Raw genomic sequence first — 21,181 nt, 5'->3', positions numbered from 1 at the left:
TTCCGTTTTTGGACGACGAGATTGATCTCTAAAAAATTAGTCCAATGCTCGTAAATTAATCTGAACACACCGAGTTATTAAAAAAGAACTACAATCACTAAACACATTAATTTCCGTGTGGTGTCCTCTTTCTTCTTTTCTTGACATTAAAAAGGTCCCCTTTCATATCATATGGAGAAGTGCAGATTCGTTAATGAAGCAGGAGTGTATATATATTTCATATCATATGGAGAAGTGCAGATTCGTTAATGAAGCAGGAGTGTGTGTGTGTGTGTGTGTGTGTGTCAGTTTGTTCATTGTATGTGTTAGGGTTTTCTCCACTTTCACTTGTCTCTCCTTTCCCCCTGGCCACCTTGTATTATATCTCTCTATCAGTAATGTTTTTGATAAATAGTGAAGGCTTTTTGCTGTTCAAACTATTTGCACTTCCAGGTTTTGGCTTTTTGTTACAAAACCATTGAGAGGCATAACAATTGAAGAAAGTGTTTAGTTACACCTCTCAATGATTTGGTTATGCTTCTCGATGATTTGGTTACGTCTCTTCATAGTTTGGTTATATGGGTGCATATAGCATGGGTATCATGTGTACCGTAGTATTTCCCCTAAGGCACACCATCCCTTTGAGTTGGGGTTTCTTGTGTTGGTTATTAGAGCCACGTCTCTGGCCTAATGTGACCTGGGCTGAAATATCAGTTGAGAGAGAGAGAGAGAGAGAGAGAGAGAGAGAGGAGTAGCAGTAGTAATAGTCTATCAAGTACCAAAAGCTATACACCAATAAGACCAAGTTGGCATAGGTCAGAGCTGGAGCCTTGGTAATTCGTAGTAATTGGTTTTGGACCAACCTAACATGACCTACTCTTAGGACCTTTTTTTTTATAAACCCTCGCAAATATTTTTTTTGGAAATGAACGCATGTCACGTAATTAGGAAAAGAATGCAAATAGTTTATCCCGAATTGAGTAAACTCGATCGAAGTTAAGGTCGAGTTTGCAGGAGAATCCTCCATAAGCTTGCCGGAAAAAAACGTGCGATTTTCATTGAGGGTAGCCTCCCCAACAGCGACGTGCAATTATAACCTCGCGCGCTTGCTAGCATTAGTCTCCACATCAACATTTTTTGAAGGTTTTTTCCCAAGGCCTAAGTAAGCCCATTCATTAGGGCCCATAACTTCCCAACAAGAACTGATGTTTTACCAATTTTTCGGCAAGCCCAGAATACAATTGTTATCCATTGTACTATTCAAGTGTCGTACACTTGTACGTACCAACCAAGCCCAGGGGTAGATCACGTCCAGTTTACTATGGGTCCGGTTTACTATGGTCCAGTCCAGTCCGGTCCAGTCCAGTGTTACATGGGTTGTAATCCAATATTGAACACAATTTTTTTTTACAAACTTAATGCATTTCGAAATCATATCAAAATATCAAATGGTATCGGATCGACGTAATTTTCAACGTGGTTAATATTTTCGGCGAGCTTTAAAGAGTGAACGGTTCTTATTATTGTTGTGGGATCGAAAATGACCCACAAATGGCCCAAAACTGGACCAGGACCATAGTGAACTGGACGTGATATGCTCCGGGTTTGGACCAACCCAATCTCGTTTGATTAATTGTAGGTGTGTTCCGATGGTTGGATTAATTTGACTCCTTTTCGCTAAACTAAATGGATAATATTAGTAAATGAAACCCATGTTTTTAGGGAGGCAGGTCATTACATCGACTAAAATAACATTTAGCAAAAACAACTTGACTATTGTCATTAGCATGTAGTCTATTTAGTTTACTGGAAACGTACCCTCCAAACACTACTAAGGTGCACAAATCTATTTCGCACGTATCGCTTCAATACTTTCAGACATTCATAATCTATTGTGATTAATCCAAACTTATAGTCCACAACCCACAATCCATAATTCCGAAAATGGCTCTTACACTCCTTCAATTTCGTAGGTCATCGGGTCCATGTTTATAGACTCTGTTAATGGGTAAATGTTAAAAATAATTCACGCCTGTTTCGGTTTTAGAAATAAGTACTTATTTTTTGAAAACTAGCTTATTTTTCAAATTAAAGGTAATGTATTGTGATAGAGTGACCTGTCTTAGGAAGTGGGAATACGTACTTATTTTTTAAGAAAAGAATGTGGAACACACCCACTAGTCTGTGAATAAGAGTTGAATAAATGGATTAAAATATGTAAGAGGCAATTGACATATATAAAAAATTTCTATAATCTCATAATGCCATCATTTTTAACATGAGTCGACCTGTTCGGTTTATGTTTTGAGGGAGATTTTGAGAGTAATGAGTGGAGAGAGAGAAAGAGATAGAAAAAATTTATTGGAGACCGTGCCCAGGGGCTTTGAGACCTCAAAACGAACAAGACTAATAGTCGTCAAGATCTGAATGGTGCATCGTATGGGATTGTTGTGCGTTTATTGTGACAATCTTGGAAACATTACCATTATGACTTAAATGACACAATTTGTAGAGTTTGTTGAGCACTTTGTTTGTACAAAACATGAGATCAAACAGACGCATTTGCAAGGTTATGGAAGGAAAGGACGATGCCATCAACACTAATGTTTTGCTCAGATCTGTTCTGGACCAAAAATCCTTCATTTTTTGTGCACATTTTGATGGGTTTCTGACTTCTTAATTTGTTATGCAAACATCAAACCAACTTTTCTTTCGGCAATTGGCATGCTCCGAATTGAGAGGAGAGAGAGCACATGCAAATTGCAACAGAGAGGTGAGATTCAAATCCGTTGTACCTTTATATCAGTGCATTTCTTGCCGTTGGATCACATGATTCTACGGTCAAATTTACACTGTCTGAGAGGTATAGAAAAATTTGGGTGTAGAGGATTTGAGGGGAGAGACGCGACCTCCTAATTTACTCAGATGTTAGACATGGCATGATAAAAACAAGTTAGGGTAGTGTCTTAAGACATTGGGCAAGTACATTACAAACAGGAATGGTAAAATATAAACGACACCTTTTGGGATCAGATCGGGAGAGGAAGCCAGGCTGGGGCCGGCTATGGTAGAGAGCCCCGGTGGAAGTCTGGATAGGTGGTCACAAGTCCCACATTGCTTGGTAAATGTAAAGTTCAGTGCTATTTGTAATAATATATTATGACATAACCTTGAATAAGGCATTTTAAAGCTGTGAAGGCGCCAAAACCCTTTAGAATTTCATAATTAAGCATGTCTATCCTGTAGGTGACGTATTGGGAAGTCAAGGGGGTTTGGCAGCCAAAGTGGACAGTAGTGTATAAGGTGGGAACGGGTCGTTACAGTACACCACTCTTTTATTTCTCTTCTATTAAGCAAGTTGATTCCTGCAAGTTTCTGAAAGAAAAATATGCAACTCACCTAAAAACGTCCATTTAGCATATCAATTATAACCGAAAGGTTGCCGTTTTCGTTATTTCAAGTGATCTATTTGAAGCGCTCACATAGTTTTTCGTTATACCACGAAAAAATTAACTTGTTGGCGCCTCAATCGAGGAATGATTCTTCCAAAAGTCCAGGAAATTCCAAGAGCATGTCGTTTTGTCGATCTAGCATGGCTTCAACAAATGAACTGCTGGAAGATGATGAAGCTTCAAAGTCATTGATGGAGAGCTCGTGTTTCTCTTCTTGCTTTATATCATTCTCAATTACTATCTTGTTTTCTTTTCGTTGCTCATCATCAGCCTGTGGAAACGGATCATCAACGATGTAATCGCGCCAGCTTAGAGTGGAATTTTCTTGAGTTTGTTCTGTTAAAGTAGGCAAATGGGGGTTGGCGTTTGAGAATGATGCTTCCTGCGGGTTTGGAAATTGCATTGAATCAAAGATGAATGAGTTCTTTGAGTCTCGATTGAGAGAGCCGATTCGAGCACTTCCAGCCTCCGGGAGGCTGCCGATGTTTGCATAATCCGCAAGGACTTTGGAGAAGGGCTTGTGAGTAACATGATCAATACCCATGTCGGAAAGCTTCTTTCTCAGTTGAGTGTTCCAGCAATTTTTCACATCGTTGTCCGTTCTCCCGGGTAGTTGTTGGGCGATTATCGACCACCTGGATAACAAAAACAGAGAGAGAGAGAGAGAGAGAGAGAGAGAGAGAGAGAGAGAGAGAGAGAGAGAGAGAGTCACGATTCTTGTAAATGAATAGAGGCTTGTGAATGTAGTTGGAAGATAAGTTTGTTATGAGTTATCATGCAGGGAAAGCAATTCAACGACGAATACAAACAACCTACGACTAGTCCAGTTGGCCACCTGGCCACCGTTGTATGATAAATTATTCAATTCAAGATAGATCCCACACCAATGTATAGTCCAGATTCGTGTTCAACCTTGCCTCGAGAGCATTGAATATCTTCTCTACACTCTCCATTAAGAAGTCAAGGAGTCCACTCTTGCCGAAAGGGAAGAAAATTGATTATTGGTTCTCGTGTATAATAGTCTTCCGTTTAGTTTATTTCTTTTCACATTTTGGAAAAAAAAGTTCATTTCTTTCCCGGGTATTTTTGAGTTGTTGAGAATTGGCCCATTGGGCTTCATTTAGTTACTGCGGGCCTTACATGATTGATATAGTATCCTATTATTGTTGCTCTTTCAATGTAATTCTCATATTGGGGAGGAAAAAGATCAACAATTCAACTAAGGGAAAAAATTAGCAATACAAGGGAATCAACAAATACGTGTAATGGGAAAGAAAACCCCTGCGCATAGTCCACAATAATCTCTCTCTCTCTCCACTTATTACTCACAAAAACTTCTCTCAAAACCCAAATTGAACTAGGTCTAAAACAATTCAGTATAATTATATATATGCAGTGTTGTCAAATCACGACAAGTATCACGTATCGTTTCTTTTCATTTTATAATCTTATATATGTGGATAAGTATCGCTTATTGTAAGTTACGTTAATGGAGAAATCTTCAATACACACCCCTTTAAGGTGCCACCTCATAAAAAATTACCTGTTGAACAGGTCATTCATAACATTTTATGTCTATCGTAATTTTTATACAAAAAATTCGTAACTTTTGATTCATAACATTTTTCTTACAAATCATAACATTTTAGTGCATATCGTAACTTTTACGAATGAATCGTAACTTTTTAGCAACAGATTCATAACATTTTTAGAATTATAACATTTTGGTGTATTTGATAACTTTATAAAAAAAATCGTAACATTTTTAGTTTGTAACATTTTTACTACGGAATCGTAACATTTTAGTCCATTTCATAACTTTTCTATAATCAATTGTGCAATCGATTACTTAATCAATTTTTTTTTTGAACGGTAGTTAATCAAATATGTAATCTATTATGTGAATGTTCAATTCCATAATCGATTAGACTTTATAATTGATTTTTCAATTGATTAGACATTATAATCAAATATATAGTAATTGATTTTGCAATTGATTACATATTCGATTAGACATCATAATCGAATATGTAATCAATTCTATTATGTAATCGATTAGACAATATAATCGATTTTGTAATTGAATTGAGTACGGTTGGGTAACAATGTGAAGTCGATTACTCAATCAATTTGCTAATTGATGGGCCTCAGTAAGTCCTCTAATCAATTGCGAAATAAGTTTAAAAAAAACATTGTAATAGATTTAAAAAACCAATTGTTTTGAATAACACAAATAATTGATTACATGATAGATTATATTTCTTTGCGGTTTCAATTACGTAATTGATTGGTATTGATAACACTTGTAATCAATTACATTATCAAATACGAGTATTAGTTATTTGTAATTCGGATGCTTGCACTAATTCACAAAACACTAGTAGTACGTCTATTGACCAAAAAATAAATAGCACATCCTAAATATTGTTATCTTTTACACATAACCTAAAATGTATTGATAAATTTATCTCGTCACCATTACTCTCTTGATCACCAAATAACTTTTTTTATTAGTGTTTCTTACTTATTAATACAGATGATTGACTTCGTTATTCCTTTTAGTTGGACCATTTATGTGAAAGTTCACTATGCAATTAAAGATATTGTGAAAAATATTAAACATCATAATATTTCAAAAAAAATTTAAAAAAAAATTGGCTACAAATATGAAACACTTTAAAAATCCTATAAAAAAATGCCTTAACTTTACTTTTTATTACATTATGATAATGATAGTATCTTTTTCCTTTAGTAATTATTGAGAACCTATTTTAAAGAAGTGAATTATTTTCACTTGAAATAATTTTAGCTTCAAAGTTTATAAAAAATAAAATTATTATTTTTAAAATAAATTAATTATCAAAAATAAAATTGGGCCTAATTTTTTTTTCAGCCCAAACTTATGGCCCAACTATTAATTCACAGGGTTTACCCGTTGCACTGGTAATAGGTTTTTTGTTAGTAACCTATCGTAACATTTTAAAGGGTCCAGATCAATTTTCAAGCATCTAATGGTAATCAAAGATGGTGCATATGATACACACCTAAATAAGGGGTGTGTATTGTAGCACTTCTCTACGTTAATAAGAAGAGTTAATATACTATAACAAAATACTATACCTGATAACAATGAAGTTTTTAGGATGCAAATTCTAAGTCTCCCAAGTCGGATCAGTTATATTGAGGCTTTCTAGTGTCTTACTTAAGGAAAGAGGAGAAGAGCCTTTATCCGATTCATGCAAAACAATCGAAGTAGTTCATTCCTCTATTCGAGCCCTAATGGATTGAGGTTGGGTTTTTTCTTTTTTTAAATGGTTTTAATGCCACCATAATTAGATCAAACAAATTATGGAAGCATTTGAGGTACCGCTTCTTAAATTAATAAGGTCAGACTTTTTTGAAAAATAAGTAAATGTAGGTTATGTACCGAATCAAGATACACAAATATATCGTAGGATACGTTACCATAAATTATGTAGGATATAGGGTGGGATACATATAATTTTTTCAAATGAGACGATACAAATGGTAGGATTGGTATCCTGTATCTTAAGTTTTAAACGACTATGTTGTTTACTGTCTGCAACTTTTCCAAACCAACAAACCTGCTTCCAATAGCTGCATGAAGCCTAACGATGAGCTCCTCTTCTTCGGGAGTGAAGTTGTTGTCATGCCTTGAACAGTTGGTCCATTTTAGCCGACAACTCTTTCCGCCTCTCCTCAGCCCTGTACCACAAACATGTTTCCAAGCATTTTAAAAAAGGACGTACCCAGTTGACGAAGCATATGTTTTCAAGCATTGCAATTCGAAATAGATTGAAATTCGTGTACCGAAGTTCAACAAGTTGTGAATTTTCTTAAAATTGACAAACAATCAAGATTGAAAAACCTCCACAGGCAAACCTGTTTTCTTTACATCCTCCTCTTCAGTCGAATTACCCGTTTTGGCATTCAATCTCTCGTAACAAGGAGGTCTCACCATTGTACCTATTAAAACTAAATCAACAAATCAAAAACAGAAGAAAAGAGTAAGAAGGAAACTGATAGGGAGAGAGATAAAGATTGTCAAACCGTATTAGAAAAGCATGGTTAACTTGTGTGGAAGCAAGGAAGGCATGATGAATATATAGCATCTTCTATTTAAGGGCAAAATAGAAAAAACAAGAATGATGTGTGGCTCCAAGAGCATTTGAGTTGGGTTTGAATTGGGTATATTATTTGGTTAAATGTAGATTTGAGTTGGGTTTAAATTTACTGGTTTGTTTGGATTAAAATGGCTACCGAGTGAGAGAAAGGAAATGACTTTCTTACCAGTTCCAAACAATCACAAGTTTGACAAGAGTTGTAACTACAGTAGACTAACAATGCAACCAATCAGAAATAATATGGGAACTTAATTGTTACCACCATCCATTGCGTGCGTATTACTGCATGAGTTGTTTTTTTTCCCCGGGCAAAGTATATTGTTAGAATAAGGAGTTGAACTCCTGATCTCTTATTGTTTTTTTTTTTTTTGCTGGACCTGACTCTGTTCTCCTGGCAGCGAAGTACACTCTTGATGTACACACATAGCAGCCAATCGGCGGCTGGCCTAGAGTATCAGGTTTTCATTTCGAAAGTCTATCAGGTCCCTATATCTTTTTTTCCCTTTATTGATCCTAATCCACTAATTTCCTCAACGGTTGACCCTACAGAGAGAAGCCTAAACAACCTCATGACCATTTATTTTTTTGTGTGTGATACTCGAGTACACTTTGGAACATGCTTCTGCAAAAGAACAGTATTGATCGTTCGAGTGCCAGTTTGGCTGATGAGATGAGTTGGGTTGGGTTGGGTCGGGTTGTCGATCACAGATCTCGGGATGCATGCTTTAGCAGAGTTTATAAGCTCTCTTTGGCCACCTCTATTTACCGGATATGGAGAGAAAGAAATAAGAAACTTTTTCGGGGGTGTGTGGGCTCTCTGCTTCAAGTTTGGGTGCTCTGATTATTGAGGAAGTCAGGGCTTGTCTTAGCTCGTGGAGAGGCTTGAAGTCTTGTGCTGCCGCTAGGTTGCTTGCTAGGACGCGGGGTCTTAGTTCACGTATTTTTTGGCTAGATGTAATTTCTCTTCTTGTTGCTCTGTATTGATTGTTTAGGCAGTTAGGTACATGTTGGATCTACCTGGTTTTTTTCCTTGTATAGTTGGGATTTCCCTTTGTTTTGGTTGGTTTGCTTTATAAAATGGCCCAATTCCACAACACCCCACCCCACCCCCCCCCCAAAAAAAAAAAAAAAAAAAAAAAACTCTAATTCACTAGAGCTTTGATACACTTGATTATCTCCGACTAACTTAATCGTTGGAGGGTTCACGACCACTCTTGGTCGTTGGACTTGTCTTGCAAGAACCCTTTAGAGTGCTCGAAACTCACATTCGATTCTTGACAAGAAAATGTCAAAAGTTTGGATTGTATTAGCAAAAAATGGTGCTTAAATTAAGCTTGTTATTTCCTTAAGAATTGGTAAATGAAACTCAATTTGCTGGAGATTTGGACGAAAAGGAAAGTTTCCAGTCCTTCAAATTAATGCTTGTTCTAGTAGCTAGTTAAGTAGTAGGAGTAATACATTTAATACTAGTCGATCAGGTTTAGGAAATTTGGGTCCTGCTTAGGTCTCGTTTGGGTCTACCCTTTTATTTGACTTCTGATTTTTGTTAAATTGGTCAACAGATTTTTTAAAAATCCACCCAAAATCCCCTATATATACAAACTAAAAAGTAAGAATATATTCACAAAAAAACACATGAAAAGCTACGACGAGAAGGACTAGTAATTAAACTAAGCCAAACAAGGTGTAATTAAAATGTTGTATTAACCTAAATAAATGCATTAACAGTGGAATTCCAGTTACTAACATCAAACACCATGCATTAATGCATCTGGAAACAGCCTAATTAAGAGTTTTAAATCTGATAGTAACTGGAAATGTCATTGAATGTCGCAAAATTTCGTCAATAAAGTAGTTTATTTGAATGATATATTTATCCTTATATTTTGTGAAATTTTGTAAATTTCAGTTCCTAATATTCTCTCCCAAATTTCTCTGCACAAATTCATTTTTTCCCTAAAATAAACTTATTGATTTATTTGCTCGGTTAATCTTTGTCAACATATTATCAATTTTTCATTCAGCCTTCATCTTTTGTAAGCCTTTTGCAGAAAGAACTAGAGCAAAACTCTCTCTCTCTCTCTCTCTCTCTCTCTCTCGGGTGAATACAACCCTCAAATGCCCTGAGAATGTGATGGTGTTTTTTCTCTTTCTCCTCTCTCCTACCTTCCTATTTAGAATTTAGTCTTTGAAGGCCTAAATATATTCAATACATTTCCCAGATGTAATATTTGTCGAGTTATTTGCAGTGATTCAATTCGCACCACATTTGTTCTAATTCAAATTCAACTCTTCCCTCCAAAAACTTATCCTCTGTTCATAACCAGAGGTATTGATTTTTGCAAATTTCAAAAAATCCGTTTTTTCAAAAGTAGTTAGACATGAAGAGAAGTAAAATGGACTTGTTTGCATCACAAGGTGGACAGAGATCGATTCAAATTCTAGTCGTCGTAGGGTTTCTGTACCTATTCATGATGACACTGGAACTTCCCTTCGTGTTCGATTCTGGGTCTAGTGCGGTAACCCAAGAATCGTCTCGATCCTCTTTGCTTCAGAGGAGCGAAGAGGGATCGGAAAGAAAAGAGTCACTGATTCGCCCGCTGAAAAACCCTCTGGAACCTCGAAACCGATCGTGGTATTTGAACCCCGATAGACGAATTTCAGAGTTTAAACCTTTGTCAAGCATGGGTTTTGATGCCATTTCCGTTAACAATGGTAGCAACAATGTTTCGGGTATTGAGAGTTGGGCCAAGGAGGCTTTCGAAATGGGGAGGAAGACATGGGAAGAGATCGAACCGGGAAAATCTCTGGGTTTTCATGAAAATGCTGCAGAGAGAAAGAGAGCCGAGTCGTGTCCAAATTCGGTTTCTCTATCCGGATTTGAGTTCTTGGAGAAAGCTCCCATTATGGGGCTTCCGTGCGGGCTGAAATTGGGGTCGCTGATAACGGTCGTGGGGAAGCCGAGACTGGCAAAGGATGAGAAGAATGCGGTGGTGTCGCAGTTCATGGTGGAGTTGCAAGGGGTGAAGGATGATGATGGAGAGGACCCGCCAAGGATGTTGCATTTCAATGCGCGGTTGAAGGGAGATAGGAGTAGGAAACCTGTTATTGAGCAGAATACGCGGTACAGGATGCAGTGGGGGACAGCAATTCGTTGCGACGGACGGAAATCCTTTGTCATTGAAGAAACAGGTGAGTAAATTATGCAATGGAAGAGGAAAAAAATGCTTGCTTTCGATTGAGTTGTAGGTGCTAGAGACTGCATTTGAATTACTCTCTTACATCGGAAACGATTCATTGAAAAATAACCGTAAGTATTTGCATTGTATTTTCGGGAAAGAAGTAACTGTAACTTAGTTCATTTAGACTTGATCTATTTGTAGATTTGCATCTCTCAAATGTTATCGATTTGGAGTGTTAACCCGTCAATGCACAGTTGATGGCCAAGTGAAGTGCGAGGGATGGATCCGCAATAACAGCGACTCAGAGGAGTCGAAGATAAGATCGTGGTTGAACCGCCTAATTGGCCAAACACAGGACGCTGCTGTTTGGCCATACCCATTTGCAGAGGGAAAGCTTTTTGTCCTAACTCTTCGACCGGGCTTGGAGGGCTATCATGTCGACATTGATGGGCGGCATGTATCCTCCTTTCCTCATCGCGCAGTGAGTAAAATTGCAGAACCACTATTTCAACAATCAACGCGTGAGTTAATCCTAAGGTTGTTTGCTAAATGTCCACAGGGGTTCACAATTGAGGATGCTACAGGATTGTTCTTGAAAGGTGATATTGATGTCCATTCCATTTTTGCAACATCCTTGCCGTCATCACAAATCAGCAATAGGCGTCTTGACATGTCCAGCAGGTGGAAGGCCCCGCCTCTTCCTGATGGACCTTTCGAGCTATTCATTGGCATCATTTCAGCAGGCAACCATTTTGGATCGAGGATGGGTGTGAGGAGGTCTTGGATGCAGCACGAGCTTATTCAATCCTCTGTTGTGGTTGCTCGGTTCTTCGTAGCACTGGTAGGTGAAGACACTAGGGCTGTGTTTGGATCATGGGTTCGTGAAGGCATTTACGGAGGTAAAGGAAACGATAAGAAGATAATGAAGTGAAGAAACTGATTTATTTTTCTTTAGTTTTGCTAACGTTTTCCTCTTCCCTTTTCTGAACCCCCCCAATAAAAATCCATGATCCAAACACAAACTAATGGCATTTGCGATATAAAATTGGCAGTCCCTTCGTATGATCTTTAACTAGAAAGTGATGTTTGGACAGCACGCAAAGAAAGAAGTGAATCTGGAGCTGAAGAAAGAAGCAGATTTCTTCGGCGACGTAGTTATAGTGCCTTACATGGACAACTATAACCTTCTTGTTCTGAAAACGGTTGCTATCTTTGAATATGGGGTGAGTGGCGGACTGATTTGAAATCGGAGAAGGTAGTCCAAACTTTGCAGGTAGATTGAGGCTAACCGGGTACGATGCCTGTGTTTTGGTTACAGGTTCGCGCTGTGTCTGCAAAGTACGTAATGAAGTGTGATGATGACACATTTGTTCGAGTGGATGCGGTTATGAACGAAATAAAGAAAGTCCCTGCTGGTAAAAGCTTTTATTTGGGAAACATAAACTACTACCATAAGCCCTTTCGGTATGGTAAATGGGGAGTCACATATGAGGTAACATCTGAATCCATTAGTTCTGCTATCTTGATCGGTTTCGTTTTTGGTTCTTTCTTCCATTGCTTTGACTTGTGTCGTCGATTATCTCCGTGTTATTAACTTCAGATATTTGGATTTTCAAGGGATATCTTTACTTTGATGGCAAAACTGGAGTACAGTATTTTTTGCTTCTACTAGTTTATACTGGTCTTTATTTGTATAAATCTGGTGGTTGCTTGTCATACCAAATTTAGAGCTCTCCTGTGTGCAATAGGTTTTTTAGTGACAAAAAAAATGTTCTCACTGTAATGTATCCCTATGCTTTAACCCGCATTTGTGCTGATCTAACCTACTAACCGTCTAACATCCTATCTGCATTTTTCACTTGCATTGATATTGGAATACGACAAGTTAGAACTCTAGAGAATGACCTACAGTTCTGCCAAATTTGGCGATTGTTTTCTTGATTTGGATCGTCTGATGGGCGAAATTTCTCATAGCCTGAAAAAGTTCGCTAACAGTTTCCTTAGTTATCTGCTTGGTGAAATTCTGGATGATTCATTCTTTTTTGACGCACAGCCCAAGTTGGCCTTACTATTTGTTCAGTCACTGCAATGCCATTGTGTGTATTACTAATAATAGTCTTCTTCCTCTTTTGGGGTTTTTCAGGAGTATGCAGGAGAAAAATATCCACCTTTTGCAAACGGTCCAGGCTACATTGTGTCATCGGACATCGCACAATTTATTGTATCCGGGTTCGAAAAACATAAACTACGGGTAGGTCACAATGCACGTGCTTTCCATAGCCATGGAGATATTATACGAGGGCTGAAAATTCTGTTTTTACATTATAAGCTCTGGATTTCAGTAAAAGAATCAAGTTCTTTGTTTTCACGCAGCAAAAACTAGTAATGTTTTCTACAAAAGCTACAAAACAATTTGTGATCACTGATGAATCCAAAGTGTGTGGTCAGAAGCACACAAAATCCAACTTCTCCGCAATCAGCATCTGACCCATTTTTTGGCTTCCAAAATGAGGGATTTTAAGGGGGGTGGTTTCAAATGTTTTGGCAAACGCTTAAGAATGCTTTAGAAGCTTGAATCTTAAAATCTGCTCCTAAAATTTCACACAATCACAAACAATAACATGTATTTGCCCTCTCTTCCGCAAGTACACGTACAAGTACGTATACAATATACTCATGCATGGTGCACAGACATGGGATCTTCATGCGATTGTTGACTAGTTCCATACGATGCAGTTGTTCAAGATGGAAGATGTGGGTATGGGAATGTGGGTGGAGCAGTTCAACAGCTCAACACCCGTGGAGTACATCCACATCTTGAAGTTCTGCCAATGGGGGTGTACGGAAGATTATATTACAGCGCATTACCAGTCTCCAGGGCAGATGACGTGCCTCTGGAAAAAATTGCAAGAGCAAGGAAGGCCCCGGTGCTGCGACATGAGGTGAAGACCAGAAATGGGGGACAGCGGGAAGTCACAGAATATGGTATGCAAACAAGCAACTGTTTTTTTGACAAGGAGAATTGCAGAGCGTATGAACGAGGAACAAAGGTTTGCAGGCATAGTCATACGCGGGAATTAGTGCTAGATATACTAGGCTATGCGATTACCGTCGAAATTCATTCAATGTACTATTCTTTTAACCCTATTAGATTATTAGAACAACAATGTGGGGTTACATGTGCAGGAAATATTTCTATACAAATAGTTGTAATACAGAACTACACCAGCGTCCAGCGTAGGGTTTTACTCCTAATTGAAATAACAATTGTCTTGTTATTCCTATTCTTAAGTTAGAGACTTACAGTCAATATGTCAGCCCAAAAAAAGAGACATTTTCATTATGTTTTAGATGATGATTGATTCTTTGATTCATCAGGGTGTGTTCAACTAACTAAAATAAGTACTTATTTTTTGAATTAAAGGTGATGTATTGTGAGAAAATAACTTGTCTCGTAAAGCAAGAAATACGTACTTAAAAAATAAGAATCTTAGCAGAATAGGGACTTAACAAAGTTAAGGAGACCCTTTCAGAGAATAAGGGGGGAAAAAATGAAGAAGTCAGTTACATATTGAAAAACATGGGCCACCAATTGAGTGCAACCCACGAGCATGTAAGTGGAAGGAAAATAGACACAGGCCATTGAGTTGATAACGAGTCGTGTAGTCCCAGCTGATTCAGAGTTTTTTTTTTTTTTTTTAGTCATTTTGTTGGAACTTGCAATGATATCTTGAATGAAGGAAGCACGGTAATGACTAATGAGCACAAAATTTAAAACGGGCCTCTAGGTCTATGCTCACTTACGCCTTCCGGTTAAGATTTGAGGGCATAGTTTCACAACATAACATCTCTTGAGTTTTTTATTTTATTTTTGGAAATACAGGTGGTAATTATTTCAATGATGAGCTTTGCTCAAAGATTTTGCATATATTATCAAAGGTAAGGTCTATCTTCAGTCCTCCCAATCCAAACCCCATTGATCGGAGATTGTATCGGTATTGTAAGAACATTCACAATGGCCTAACCAAAACCAAAAAGTTGTTAAGGATATCAATGCTTGTTCAATAAGTGGTTTAGCAATGCTATGTCAAAAAGTGGACTAATATATGTGAGAGAATAAATAAGTGGTTTAAGCTTTAAACGCATTTGTGGTGTTCGCTTTTCATTTCACAAGTGTGATTTGTTCTCATAGCTATCGGTGCTTGATCATGCTAAGTTTTTGCTCGCCTAACCTTCTTAGCAAGCAGAGGTTACAGCAAAAGCTGTACATACACGATACACGGATCAATTTTGGACCCGTCTCGGGTCTTACAAAGATGATCGGAACCGCTCATTTTGTTTAAAATATTTTCTTTAGGATCCTTGTAAAAAATTATCTCAATCCGATATCAGCATCTGAAGCAAAGTTGTATAATTTGTAAACGTCCCTACCAATAAAATGAGCGACTCTGATCATCTTTACGAAAACCCAATAGGGTCGAAAATTGATCTGCGTAGTCTATATGTAGCATTTGTTGAACTCGTATCCTTTCTGCTTAGCAAGGGCTGTGGAATAAGTGATTTTGATCATTATTGTGGTCCTGAGTGGGCCAACAATGGTCCAAAACTGGAAAGTGAAGACAGGATGTGAGTTGAATCCATCTGTACATACCTCCCCATACTCCCACTAGTGGGCCCTCCACCGAGTTCCAAATGTCTATTCGAACCGTCATCTTAGAACCCTTGTCGTCTTTAACATTTGTATAAAACAGACTAAAAATTCTCTTAGACATTGATAGACACTTGAATAAAATGTTAGTACTTCGTTTGATAAAAATGGACAGGGTAAGTTCAAATTATTTTCACAATCCATTTTAATAAACAAAGAACGATTTGTTCACATTCTTGTTGATATTTGATCAATGTCCTACTGTAAGGAATATAGGAGATGAGCAAATCGGATCATCGTTTGAGCTCGTGGTGGAATCCATAAGATTGGTGCTCTAGAAGAATATGGAGAGATGATGGTACGAAGGGGAGGTGATCCCCGGGGAAAAATTATTGAGTGGTCTTGATGGTGCTTGGGGCTATAAATGAACCGAACAGCTCGCGAACTCGACTCGGCTCGTTAACGCTCGGCTCGTTCAACAAAAGCTCTGCTCATTAAGGGAAACTCAACTCGATTAAAGAGACTCGTTTAGTAAATAACTAAACTTGGCTCGTTAAGGCTCAAGCCGACCTCAAGCTCAAGTTTTTGGCTCGGGTCATTTACGGTCCTAAATTGGTGCCCTAACACCACACATATACAGACCCACACATATACAGACCCGTAGAAATATGTGGTGCGTTGGTGTCGGGGCACTGTCAGCCAATTTGTCGTCCTTAAGGTCCACGAGAAAACCCAAACCAGTAGGAGGAAGACAAGTTCAACATTTTTCTGTGGGCAGAAAACAACCAATCCCTCTTTTAGCACAGAGAACACCAACGGTACACAAACACCTCATATAGGACTACTAGGAGAAAGGGAAGACACATGAAAGACCCCACAGGCCGTCCAAACCCTGTCTTTTACCTAACAATAATTACCCAAGTCTAGTTGCTTGGAAATCCATGCTTGTGATTGACAACTCCCCGCGTCACCTTTAGGATTCTACCAAGCATCATTGCTGACTGCTGAGTTGAATCCACGTTAATCCCAACAAACAAAAGTACTTTAAAAAACCAGACACCTTTTGAAGTAGATTTCCACGCGTGTTACATAAAAAATTACATAAAGTTTACCTGCTCGGTTTAGCCCTTTAGAAAAGAGTTAAAAAGGCCCCGTTCCGATAATGTTATTTTTTAAGTACCTGCTCTTTAATGGCTATGATTTTTTTTGTAATTTGTGGGCCGTGCAATTATATTACTTTTGGACGAAGAGAGTTTGGTATTTCATGTGTTTTTGTGACTAACTATCGATGAACCTATTGGATCCTAGATTAGTTGATGTGCTCAGCAGTAGCAATGAGGAATTGGTTTTTTGTGGTAATAATAGTATGTGGGTGCGTTCCTTTAGACATGATCACTTTGCTCCATGTTAAGTTTTGTTCACCTTTTTTTAAAGAGTGTTAACATCACTCTCCTCTTTATTGGTTGAAATTGTGTGAATTCCACCACAAAGTGTCATACTTACCAAAAAGTGTATTGAATGGTAAACATGACACCACTTTGTGGTGGAATCCACATCATTTTAACAAATAGGAATGAGGGTAATATTCACTACCCTCTTGTAAGAAGAGTGAACAAAATTGCACTCAATATCGAATTGTTCGAGCCGTGGGCATGCATTAGTTCTCTTACAATACACTACATTTAATTCAAAAAATAAGTTCAAATAAATACTTTTAGTTAGCAGAACTGGCCTACTGTACATGGAGACTCAGAAAAAGCAAGGAAGAAAGAAAAAGAAGAGATCCATTGCTGACAGCTGCGTTGAATGGCTAAAAATAGGAAGACAATTCGAAGTTGATTTCTATATCCGGGTAATAGAAAAGACCTGAAGTTTACAGCCAGAGTATACATGGAAACTCATCCATCCATCTAGAGAAAGGCAAGGAAGAAGGATAAGAAGAGGAGGAGAAGAAAGCACTGAGGGCAACCATCGACTAACATGGCGGCAATCACGGCGGCCGAGATGTGGACGACAGTGGGCTCTACCATCGCCAGTTTCATGTTCGTTTCGACAATCTTCCGCCAGTACTGCCCCCACGAGGTTCGCCATTTCTTAGAGAAATGGATGCACAAGCTCGCGCGCTTTTTCAACCCATACATCCATGTTTCCGTCCACGAGTTCACTGGGACCCGGCTCAATCGTAGCGAAGCCTATGCTGCGGTTGAGGCATATTTAAGTACAAATTCATCGAGAAGCGCAAAGAGGCTCAAACTCGAGATGGAAAAAGATAACAAGAATATTGTACTAAGCATGGACGAGTATGAGAAGGTGACAGACGAGTTTCAAGGTGCGGAAATTTCGTGGGTTTTGGGCAAGACCGGTATGCCTCAACAACCCATGGGAAGTGCGTACCACTCGGAGCCGGAGAGGAGATTTTACAAGCTTACGTTCCATAAGCGTCATAGGGAGATGATAGCCGAATCTTACTTGCAGCACGTGATGAAGAAAGGGAAGGAAATTAGGGTGAAGAATAGGCAGAGGAAGCTCTACACAAATGGTGCAGCGAATAGATGGTTCATTACCAAGCAAACTATGTGGAGCGATGTACCATTTGAGCATCCGGCGAGATTCGAGTCGATAGCAATGGAGGCGGAGAAGAAGCAAGAGATCATAGAGGATCTTCTGCATTTCAGCCAGAGTAAGGATTTCTACGCTCGGATTGGGAAAGCGTGGAAAAGGGGATATTTACTATATGGTCCCCCTGGCACAGGGAAGTCTACGATGATTGCCGCAATGGCAAATTTGTTGAATTACGATGTTTACGATCTAGAGCTCACGGCAGTCAAGGATAATACAGAGCTGAGGAAGCTATTGATAGAGATTACGAGTAAATCCATTATAGTAATCGAGGATATTGACTGCTCGCTTGATCTTACAGGTCAAAGGAAAAAGAAGACAGAGAAAGAAACAGAAGACAAGAATGAGCAGGGGAAAAAAGAAACAAACTCTAAGGACCCAAAGGAAGAGAGTATCAGCAGAGTTACGCTTTCTGGGCTTCTGAATTTCATTGACGGCCTCTGGTCTGCTATCGGAGGAGAGAGAATAATCGTGTTCACAACTAATTACGTGGAGAAGCTGGACCCTGCACTAATAAGAAGGGGAAGAATGGACAAGCATATTGAGCTTTCGTACTGTAGTTTTGAAGGATTTAAGGTACTTGCAAAGAATTACCTGTTGGTAGAAGCACATCCGTTGTTTGAGACAATAGAAAGATTGATGGAGGAGACCAAGATTACGCCTGCTGATGTGGCAGAGGCCCTCATGCCGAAGTCCTTCAGAGAAGACGCGGAGAAATGCCTTTCGAACCTGATTCAAGCTCTTGAGGAAGCAAAGAAAAAAGCTGCAACGAAGAAAGCAGAGGAGGAATCAAGAGGGAAGGAACCAACAAAGGATGATTCACTGGTGCAAGGTAAGCACGAAACTGAAGAACCGCAGGGACTTGATGATGATGGTGCAGTTCTGCTCTAGATATAAATCTCATGTCATCTTTAGCGTATGCAATTGGAGATCAAATATAGGAATTATATTGTGTTTAAGTAATACTATATCTTAAACATCAGTCTCATTCTGTCATATAGACCACTACCGTCAATTCATGTATTTATGTGCCTGATGCAAATAAATGAATGTGCCTGATGCAAATAAATGAATTTTAGTCAAATAGGGCACGACAATATAAACTTGAGAAAGTAAGAAAATTTGTTACTTCTCGAGGAGCAAATCAGGTTACAAATCAAGTTTAAAAATTTGATCATGAGGAGGCCTGACCAATCCAGATGCTTAGAAGCATACGATTGACGTGACCATAAAAAATGAAATTCCGGGTCTTGAACATTTAAAAGTGAAGACTTTTGACGACAATATGAATTCAAAGATTATTATACCGGCGTTTCCGGATAAGAAAAGACCAAACACCTCCTACAAATTTCCCATAAATTTGCCAGAGGTTTATTTGAATGTCATACACTAAAAACAATCAACTCTACATAATATTCTCAGCATTGAATGGTATCAAATGCTTAAATTACAACATGGAAGTACCTCTCTAGCTACTACTTACTGGGATTGTAGCAAAATTTATTGACCATCTATTGTATAACGAGCTTTCACAATCGAAAACAATAACCTTCCTCTGGAAAGGGAAACTTCAAAACTTTTAAGTATTCTGTATCTTCTTTTTTTGATGTGTTCGGGTCATTTTCAAATCAGGAACCAGGGGCAATCTCATGTAGGTCAAGCAATCATGTTTTTCTCACACTTCCAATATCGTTTTTGCCTGTGCTTTTTGATTTCCCAGCTGGTTGGTTTTGCACTTCCTCTACTGTGTCAGGTTGATCAACTTCTCTTATTCCCTGGCTATCGTCACTATTGCCCTGGAAGTCTCGACTTCCCATGGAAAATTCAGCATTTTCAGAATCTGTGCTTTCATCTGACACATTTGAATTACCAGGTTTCATTGACTCTGCTTCCGACTCAGACAATTCATACTGATTATAGAATTTATAGTTGATCCGCTATCAGGAAAAGAATTGCAGTAGGTATATGGTTTTTGGGGCCCCTTTTGCTACATCCGCTGTTCAAAAAGTTGGCCTAGTCCGCCTAGATTATAGGGTCTAAGCGGTAATTAAGCGTTTTTACATTCGTCGGCAATTAGTCGCCGATTATTCAGCCAGGCGACAATTAGTTAGTGGGGAGTATTTCATAATTTTAAAAAGCATTTTGGGGTTAAATGTGTAATAGTAGAAAGTACAAGGTGTCAAGTGTTATTGTAACGAAATTTAACGAGACATACATAATACATGTCAAAGCCCGAAATCGACCAACACAAAATACATACTCTCTCCATTCCTAAATAAATGTCCATGTTTAACTATTTAGACCTCTTAAAAAATACTTATATCCAATATGAATCTTGTTTGATTGAGTTCACTTGTTTTATTATACAAAAATTTTAAAGTCATAAAAAATATTATAAATTACAAAATATGAACAAATTTTTTGAAAAGTGTAAATAGTGCAACATGGATATCAATAGATAGTTCATCTTGTAAAACTCGAAGTTTTTAACAATCATACAAAAGATTAGTTAGATCATACATCAATAGTAGATACCTGAAATGTACTTTGTTTGCATAAATTGACAGTGCGAGTTTAAATTATTTTCACCGTCTTTTTTTTTTTTTTTTAATTTATGCAAAAACATAATTTGTTCACATTCATGTCGACATTCAATCAAAAAAAATTCTGAAACACATCTCTTACCGCGGATGACAGATCGAATCATCGTTTTGAACTTGGGGTGGAACCCGCAATGGGGGCTATGGAAGAATATGGAGGTATGATGGTATGTAGAGGAGGTTATTCCCTTGGGGGTGGTTGGTTTACCAATTTTTCCTCCAGTAACCAGAAAATTAAGCCAGACCAGTGAAGAAAAGTCAAGCTTTCATTTCTCTCTCTAGTGACTGAAAACAACATCAAAGACCCAAAACCATCGAAGACTCTCAGGCCGTCCAAAATCTTTTACCTACTTCCTTCTACGTATTTTCTTGGAAGTTCATGCTTGTGAGTTGTGATTGAGAACTCCCCACGTCACCTTTAGGATTCTACCAAGCATCATTGCTGACTGCTGAGTTGAATCTTCTGAACTCAACCAATGAAACTAAAGAATATATATCATAAAAAGATATAAAGTCTACCCGCTCTGTTTTAGGCCTTTCGATAAGACCATAGAAG

At 38.2% G+C, this 21,181-nt stretch overlaps 3 protein-coding genes across 5 annotated transcripts; 2 read left to right on the top strand and 1 right to left on the bottom strand.

Moving 5' to 3' along the window:
* Positions 1 to 3,335: 3,335 nt before the first annotated feature.
* Positions 3,336 to 18,760, bottom strand: LOC131299211 (transcription factor MYB35-like). Of its 2 annotated transcripts, none has more exons than XM_058324829.1 (4): positions 18,620 to 18,760; positions 7,335 to 7,427; positions 7,037 to 7,157; positions 3,336 to 4,066 (listed from the first exon to the last, which is right to left on the bottom strand). In XM_058324829.1, exons 2-4 carry the CDS (start codon positions 7,411 to 7,413, stop codon positions 3,505 to 3,507), a joined length of 762 nt encoding a protein of 253 aa, XP_058180812.1. In that variant the 5' UTR covers positions 7,414 to 7,427; positions 18,620 to 18,760; the 3' UTR covers positions 3,336 to 3,504. The 2 variants fall into 2 exon arrangements, with proteins under 2 accessions (XP_058180812.1, XP_058180813.1); XM_058324830.1 differs by having other exon boundaries at positions 7,335 to 7,418; positions 18,620 to 18,757.
* Positions 9,681 to 13,716, top strand: LOC131299208 (hydroxyproline O-galactosyltransferase GALT6-like). Of its 2 annotated transcripts, XM_058324825.1 has the most exons (7): positions 9,681 to 10,768; positions 11,013 to 11,239; positions 11,318 to 11,599; positions 11,853 to 11,981; positions 12,077 to 12,250; positions 12,902 to 13,009; positions 13,495 to 13,716. In XM_058324825.1, exons 1-7 carry the CDS (start codon positions 9,958 to 9,960, stop codon positions 13,702 to 13,704), a joined length of 1,941 nt encoding a protein of 646 aa, XP_058180808.1. In that variant the 5' UTR covers positions 9,681 to 9,957; the 3' UTR covers positions 13,705 to 13,716. The 2 variants fall into 2 exon arrangements, with proteins under 2 accessions (XP_058180808.1, XP_058180807.1); XM_058324824.1 differs by having other exon boundaries at positions 11,013 to 11,599.
* On the top strand, positions 16,678 to 21,119 carry LOC131299209 (AAA-ATPase At3g28580-like). The gene is made up of 2 exons (XM_058324826.1): positions 16,678 to 18,857; positions 20,723 to 21,119. The coding sequence occupies exons 1-2, from the start codon at positions 17,387 to 17,389 to the stop codon at positions 20,788 to 20,790; spliced, it is 1,539 nt and encodes a 512-aa protein (XP_058180809.1). The 5' UTR covers positions 16,678 to 17,386; the 3' UTR covers positions 20,791 to 21,119.
* Positions 21,120 to 21,181: the final 62 nt, after the last annotated feature.

This window comes from Rhododendron vialii, chromosome 8a (assembly GCF_030253575.1).
Source record: "Rhododendron vialii isolate Sample 1 chromosome 8a, ASM3025357v1".
Taxonomy (NCBI): Eukaryota; Viridiplantae; Streptophyta; class Magnoliopsida; order Ericales; family Ericaceae; genus Rhododendron; species Rhododendron vialii.
This window is presented reverse-complemented; position numbering and strand designations above follow the sequence as displayed.

Excerpts from the sequence above, each read along its gene's own strand:
- LOC131299209 (XM_058324826.1), top strand. The coding sequence starts at position 17,387 with ATGGCGGCAATCACGGCGGCCGAGATGTGGACGACAGTGGGCTCTACC. Across the intron at positions 18,858-20,722 it reads GGATGATTCACTGGTGCAAG|ATCGAATCATCGTTTTGAAC; the intron begins GTAAGCACGAAA and ends CGCGGATGACAG.
- LOC131299208 (XM_058324824.1), top strand. The coding sequence starts at position 9,958 with ATGAAGAGAAGTAAAATGGACTTGTTTGCATCACAAGGTGGACAGAGA. Across the intron at positions 10,769-11,012 it reads CTTTGTCATTGAAGAAACAG|TTGATGGCCAAGTGAAGTGC; the intron begins GTGAGTAAATTA and ends GTCAATGCACAG. Across the intron at positions 12,251-12,901 it reads AATGGGGAGTCACATATGAG|GAGTATGCAGGAGAAAAATA; the intron begins GTAACATCTGAA and ends GGGGTTTTTCAG.
- LOC131299211 (XM_058324829.1), bottom strand. The coding sequence starts at position 7,413 with ATGGTGAGACCTCCTTGTTACGAGAGATTGAATGCCAAAACGGGTAAT. Across the intron at positions 7,158-7,334 it reads GGAGGATGTAAAGAAAACAG|GGCTGAGGAGAGGCGGAAAG; the intron begins GTTTGCCTGTGG and ends TTTGTGGTACAG. Across the intron at positions 4,067-7,036 it reads CATGCAGCTATTGGAAGCAG|GTGGTCGATAATCGCCCAAC; the intron begins GTTTGTTGGTTT and ends TTTGTTATCCAG.